The following is a 7,500-nucleotide window of genomic DNA, read 5'->3' on the forward strand; positions in this document are numbered from 1 at the left end:
GTTTTATTATTTTTTTTAAATCCAGTTTAAGGTCAATATTATTAGGCCCTTCAAGCTATTTTTTTCAATAGTCTACAAAACAAACCATCGTTATACAATAACTTACCTAATTACCCTAACCTGCCTGGTTAACCTAATTACCTTAGTTAAGCCTTTAAATGTCTCATTAAGCTGTATAAAAATGTCATGAAAAATATCTAGTCAAGCAATATTTAATGTCAACATGACAAAGATAAAATAAATCTGTTATTAGAAATGAGTTATTAAAACTAGTATGATTAGAAATGTGTTGAAGAAATCTTCTCTCCGTAGAACAGAAATTGGGGAAAAAAATAAACAGGCTGGCTAATAATTCTGACTTCAACTGTATATATATATATATATATATATATATATATATATATATATATATATATATATATATATATATATATATATATATAGTAGTACTTTATTTAGAGTATATAGTTAGTACTATAAAGGTTTATAACCACTTGAGGATGAGTAAACAGTGAGTAAATCTCCATTTGTGGGTGAATTATCCCTTTAATGGTGGCAATGTTTCATCAATTATTTTCTTGTTTCTAACTCTTCTGTTTAACCGTGGCATTTTTATGATTCTTGTTTGATTTCTTGTTTGGCCTTTGAGAATAAGTTATTATTCTAGTGCACTATAATCAAAATAGCAGGACCAGCCGCCCACATCTACAATCTCCCTGATCCGACTGTTTACTTTGGATCAGGTCACAACAGGTAAATTCATACTCTGAATGCAGAATTTACACAGTCACAATGCAACCAATGACCCAGGAACAACGATCATGTAAGCGAATTAAGCATGATCCATCTCTCTACTGACACAACAGGATATTCAATATGCTTGATCCTTGATTTTTCTCCTTTATTTGTTTACAGTAGGTAAATATACTTTGACTGAACAAATCAATCAAAGCGACGTTCAGATGCTGGTGTCAAATATCATGTTAGACATGTTGCTACTGTAAGTTTATGGGTAGAGCTTTGTCTTACCACAGCAGGTACAGAACGTCAACATGAACTCAGATTGACGTTGCACTCTAACATCATGGGGACGTCGCATTTCATTTGGAAATGAAAATGACGGGTTGACATCAGAACCAAACATCAGGTCGATGTCAATGTTCAATGTCTAACCTAAAATCAACCAAATATCAACGTCTAATGATGTTACAGCTTGACATTGTGTGGATGTTACCACAATGACGTCTATCAGATGTTGGATTTTGGTTGCTGTACCTGACGACTAAACTAAACTTTAGATTTTGATCCCTTTCCAACGCAACCTAAAATCAACCCAATTTTTACATAATTTGATGTTGTTATTGGACATCAAAATAACGTTGTCCTTAGACGCTGGATAGACGTGGAATTTTGGTGACCTGACGTCATGTCCTAAATCTAACCTAATATTAACATTTTATAATGCTGTGTGCCTACTGGGACTATACCTGAAGCCGAACTTGTCCATGGAGACGGAGAGGTGGCGCGGCTGACTGGAGCACCCATAGGTGTTGCGATCGTCCATAGGGATGATGTCTACATCACTGAAGATGAAACAATCATAGTCGTACTCCTTCAGCGCCTCTGCGTAACCCACATTGAGCAGTTTGGCCCTGTTGAATGTGTTCTCTCCATCCTAAACAGGCAGCATATAATGAAGAATAGATGTCACGTACTATAAAAAACACTTCACACAATTTCTTCATGCTGTCCCAACACAAATCGATTAAGTTCATTATTTTTATGCACACTTAAAAAATGACTTTTGCTGCTTGTTCAAACTACTTTTTTAAAATAAGTTGAAACAACACAATTCTTAAGGGTTTTTTTGAACAACTTACTTGTTTTATGTTTAATCCACTTAAATTTGTAAAAACAAGTTAACTTAACAGATTTGTGTTGTGAAAGCAGGAAGGGATTGTGTGGAACCCTGCATTTTTTACAACGCATTACCAGTGGATTAAGTTGGCCTCAAAGAACTTACAAATTGTGTGGTTTCAACTCAAAAATTGTGTGCAATCACAAAGTAATTCAGCAAGTGCTTAACCTAACTGTGTGTGACATGCATGAACTCATTCATTAATTTTCCTTCAGTTTAGTCCCTTATTTACCCCAGCGGAATGAACCACCAACTATTCTAGTGTATGTTTTACACAGCGGATGCCCTTCCAGCTGCAACCCCCATACACTCTCAATCACACTCAAACATCACAGTCAGTTTAGCTCGTTCAATTCACCTGTACCACATGTCTTTGGACTGTGGGGGAAACCGAACACCCGGAGGAAACCCATGCCAACACGGGGAGAACATGCAAACTTCACACAGAAATGCAAGCTGACCCAGCCAGGACTCAAACCAGCAACCTTCTTGCTGTGAGGCGACAGTGCCCACCACTGAGCCGCCGTGCCACTCACCATGTGTTTTTATCCAGTCGTACGTCACTGTTATTTTTTTGTGTTGGTTCAGGTGGACAATAAAGTAAAACAAACAAATTGCAAGAGAAGAAAGTTGTTGGAATTGAAACAAGCTCCAACAAGAAACACCTTTCTTTTAGGTAGGAATGTAAAAGATTACATAATAAAAGTGCATATATCAGTCCAAAATGATCACAAATGCCTTACAAATTAAAGACAAAAGGTAAAATGTGCAGCCTCACAACTTGATCTATTGCGGCTGCCGGATTATTAATGTCAATTCACAACATTATATTTGGATCTGCCCATATTGTGTCATATTTCTTTGTATAAACAATGAACGTTTCTACCACGTGCTATCACATGTCTGCTGAGTCATGATGACTAAGCAACATGCAGATATAGTGCAAGATATTAATTTAGCAGGTTTAGTCATTATTTCAAGCATTTTTAACCTACTTAAGACTAACATCGATTTAAATGTGATTTATTATTTGTTGCTAACATTTTATTTGTGACTATTAATAGTATTCTGACAAAAATATTGTCCCTTAAATGTAAAGGTTTATTTAATTCTGCCGATTCTGTTTAACATTGATGAGGATGTAATAACCACAACTAAATCAGTCAATCAGACATGCATGCATTGATAAACAAATGCAGGCAAAAGCGCTAAGGAAAAAAACTTCCTCCATCTCAGTTTTCCTGGCAGTTTGCATGCTGATTTTCCTGTGAACAAGGTGAACAGAGCGTGAAAAGAAAAAAAAAAAACAGGTCAAGGAAAACAAAAAAAGATTCAATACTGGATCATGTATTAGGTGGAAAGTTCAAATAAAACTGTTTGACTGATACCTAAATCTCTTTTCCATTTAGTCTAGTATTTTTTCCTAAGAGCATTTTTGGAATCTAGGTATAAAACAAAACAAAACAAAACAAAACAAAAGTAAAAATAAATAAATAAATAAATAAATAAGCAAAATAAGTAAAATAAGTATAAAATAAAATGTAAAATAAAATAAATAAAAGTAAATAAAGTAAAGTAAAATAAAATAAAAATTAATACATAAAATACAAATTAAAATAAAACAGATAAAAATTAAAATATAGGTACAAAATAAAATAATTGTTAAGAATAAAATAAAATAAATGAAAAATAAAATAAAACAGATAAAAATAAAACGTAAGTATCAAATAAATGAATTAAAAAAAAATTAAAACAAACATAAAATCAAATAAATTAATAAAATGAAATAAAATATTATAAATAATGAAATAAAGTCAAAAAAAAAATAAAAATAAAACTAGAATTGTAATGATTTCTTTTGCATTAAATATTTACAGATTTGTCTCAGCCATTTGAACCACACTCTACAACAGTGTGAATTATTAAAACTAATGGACACTCAAACAAGTGTGGTTTTGAATGAATCTCAATGGCAGTTACATTTGTGCTCATGTTAAAGGGATATTTCAGCCAAAACTGAACATTCTGTTATTATTTACTCTCCCTTCACCTCCCTTCACTTCACTTCACTCCCGTCACAAACCTGCTTGAGTTTCTTTCTATTGTCGAACGCGAAAGAAGATATTTTGAAGAAAGCTGAAAAACCTGTAACCATTGACTTTCATATGCTTTTTGTACAATTTTAACATTCTTCAAAATAAAAGAAGCTCATGAAGGTTTGGAACCCCCTGAGGGATAAAATAAATAGTGAACTGTCCCTTCAAGACTTATTGACGCAAGCAGCTCTTATAATGAACAAATACTCCAGATTCCAGATTGCATTTTAACATTGCAGTCAGCAACACAATATCCCAAATTAGGTCATAATATGCACTTTTAAATGCATAAAAGTGTCCACACACCTGATCAAACAGAGAGAAACAGGTGTTATTAGTCCCTTTTTGGGGGTTTTCAGACTACAGTTTTGTTTCTTTGTTGTTATTGCACAAGAAGTTTCAAAGAAGTCACACCAAGCATGCTGACTATGCAAAGCCAAGTACATGCATTTCCATACTTCAAGGTGAACATCTCCTGAAAAAAGCCAACACACAGTAGTATGCACACTATATATCTATCTGTCTGTCTGTCTGTCCGTCTATCTATCTATCTATCTATCTATCTATCTATCTATCTATCTATCTATCTATCTATCTATCTATCTATCTATCTATCTATCTATCTATCTATCTATCCATCCATCCATCCATCCATCCATCCATCCATCCATCCATCCATTCATCCATTAATCCATCCATTAATCCATCCATTAATCCATCCATCCATCCATCCATCCATCCATCCATCCATCCAACCAACCAACCAACCAACTCATCCAGCTTATGTTTTACAAAGCGGATGCCCTTCCAGCAGCAACCCAGTGCTGGGAAACACCCATAAACAATTATTCACATACATAGACTACGGGCAATTTAGTTTATTCAATTCACCTATACCACATATCTTTAGACTGTGGGGGAAACCGAAGCACCTGGAAGAAACCCACATCTACATGGGGAAAACATGCAAACTCCACACAGAAATGCCAAAAGAAATTGACAATTTGAAATTTCAAAGGTTGTCAAGAACTTCTTTACAACGAAATGTGGAAATTTTCCTTCAGGACCTTATGTTTTTTCTACTTTTACAGTTTAAATGCATCTAAGAGGCTATTTTACATCTTTTACACCCTGAAACTGTTACAGCATCTAAATAATATGTAGTAGGGCTGCACGATATTGAAAAGGTTTAACATTGCAATATTTTATTCATTCATTGATATATATTGCAATACAAAAACAATTTCACTAGATGAGTTAAATATCATCTATTTGGAAAGATAATTTAATAATCATGATAATAGCATGTTAACCTGGGATTCCCAGCCCTGTTTAATTACTCTACCTGAGTATCTGACTAATTTATTTAAGCTTGCAGTTTGTTTCACTCCAATAAAAGACTATAACTATTCAATAATAAAAAGAGCTATTCAAAATTGTACTAATAATCACTATATATATATATATATATATATATATTGCAGAAAAATAAAATATTGCAATGTCATATTTTTCCAATATTGTGCAGCCCTACATTACAATATTGATGGTGAAACGATATTGTGCAGCCCGAGTAGAAATAAATAACAAGTGAGTTTCTGTACCTGTTCTATGATATAAATCCCATAATCCAGCAGCTGTCTCTTTAAGATAGGGTGAAGGTAGTAAAGCCAGTATTTGAGGTGTTCTTCTCTGTTTCTGTATGGGATGATTATCGCCACTTTTTGCAGAGCCACACATTTGGTGGGTGTATACCTGCCGCCCATCGTCAGATGCTTATTGCCTTGACGCACCAAATTAAAATCCACCGGGGTCGAAAATTCAACTCGCAGTTGACCCACTGAAAGAGAAATGAGGAGAAAGAGCATGACAGTGATGCATGTACTGTTTATACAAAAGAAAGAGGAAGATACCGCTTATGCAACATCTTTTTACTTCTTTTTTCAAACTAGCCAGCTTCCTTTACATTCCCTCCTTTGCCCCTTTTAGTCTTTACATTTTTTTTTTGTCTTTTCACTGGTCTGAGTGTTGCAGAAGCTGCCGACCTGATGGGATTTTCATGCACAACCATCTTTAGGTTTTACAAAGAATGGTCCAAAAAAGAAAAAAAAATCCAGTGAGCGGCAGTTCTGTGGGGTCAGAGGAGAATGGCCAGACTGATTCGAGCTAATAGAAAGGCAACAGTAACTCAAATAACCACTCGTTACAACCGAGGAATGAAGAAGAGCATCTCTAAACTCACAACACGTCCAACCTTGAGGTGGATGGGCTACCGTAGCAGAAGACCACTATAATCCAGTGCCCTCCTGAACCTATGCCACAAAGGATTAAGGTTCGGAAGCCAAAAGGGGGTCCAACCAGGTACTAGGAAGGTGTACCTAATAAAGTGGCCAGTTAGTATTTAACAATCTGACTTTTTTTCAAGAAAAAAATTCCAAAATATTAGGTGTGTATCAGTGGATCAATTGCAAAAATATCACCTTCAACATCCTGTAGTGACGCTTGCACTGTGTTTGCAAACTTAATGAACAGGATTAGATGTGATGTTTGTCAATCTGACAGTCACTGCTGATGTTTTCATAATGCAACTTTATTTATACTTTATGTATTGCTTAAAGAGACAGCTCATCCACAAAATCAAAATATACAGATCATTTATACACCCTTAAACATGTTTACTTCTTATGTTGAAACAGTGAGCAAAGGTAATTCAACTTCTATTACAAACTTACAGGTTAAATATGGGGTTAGTAAATAGAAATGAAAGATGTGCATCAAGCAATTTAAGAGAGAGGCTTTTAAAAATGACATTTAGACTCAAAAATGATGTGCTTTCTGAATGTTTTAACCAACCCAGGCTCATTCTGAAATACATACTAATTTATACATTTCTGGAGAGTGCCAAATAATTCCCAGGAGGTGTGTTTTTTAGCAGTTTTTGTTTTCATGAATTCACCAGATGTATGCTTTTTCAGATATCAAATTTTTAAACCCAACCAATAGTGTTTTCAAAAGCACGGATTAATCCTTTGCCCGTTTTCAGATTAAACCACATTCTCACCCTGTTATTTACTTCTTCATTATATTTAATGGCTTCTGCTTTTATACCCACTTTCTAAAACCATTATTCGTCAGACTTGAACCCCGTCATTGTGGTCAACTCCTCTCTGCAACTCAAGTCCGCCGACAAACATAGTGAGCAAATGGACAAACTGTTAACAGCGGGAAAACCATCCATAAGGTGGTAAGCGCAGAAAGGAATGGCGTCATAACACCATGTAGTAGAGCTGCACAACTCTGGCTAAAATGAGAATCGGGATTTTTTACTTAAAATAAAGATCACGATTTTCTTACGATTCTATAGATGTAAAATAAAGGTTAAGTGATGACATCAGAATACAACGCTTCTAAAGTTGAATTATTGTGTTTGAGACAAATGTTTGCAATCTGTCATTGACAACATTATTTTCACTTGTAAAATGAGAC

The 7,500-nt window shown here is 34.6% G+C and overlaps 1 protein-coding gene across 5 annotated transcripts in view; it reads right to left on the reverse strand.

The window, feature by feature from the left end:
• Positions 1-7,500, reverse strand: part of b4galt1 (UDP-Gal:betaGlcNAc beta 1,4- galactosyltransferase, polypeptide 1) — an 18,361-nt gene that overhangs the window by 8,224 nt on the left and 2,637 nt on the right. For 4 of the 5 annotated variants that reach the window (XR_012400756.1, XR_012400759.1, XR_012400758.1 and 1 more), the window contains exons 2-3: positions 5,619-5,854; positions 1,488-1,675 (exon numbers count right to left, since the gene is read on the reverse strand). Coding sequence is in view for 2 of the 5 variants with exons in the window: in XM_073944031.1 (XP_073800132.1) it covers positions 1,488-1,675; positions 5,619-5,854 (424 nt within the window). In the remaining 3 variants the exon portion in view is untranslated. 5 annotated transcript variants of the gene reach the window in all.

Source organism: Danio rerio, chromosome 1 (assembly GCF_049306965.1).
Source record: "Danio rerio strain Tuebingen ecotype United States chromosome 1, GRCz12tu, whole genome shotgun sequence".
In the NCBI taxonomy this organism is placed as follows: Eukaryota; Metazoa; Chordata; class Actinopteri; order Cypriniformes; family Danionidae; genus Danio; species Danio rerio.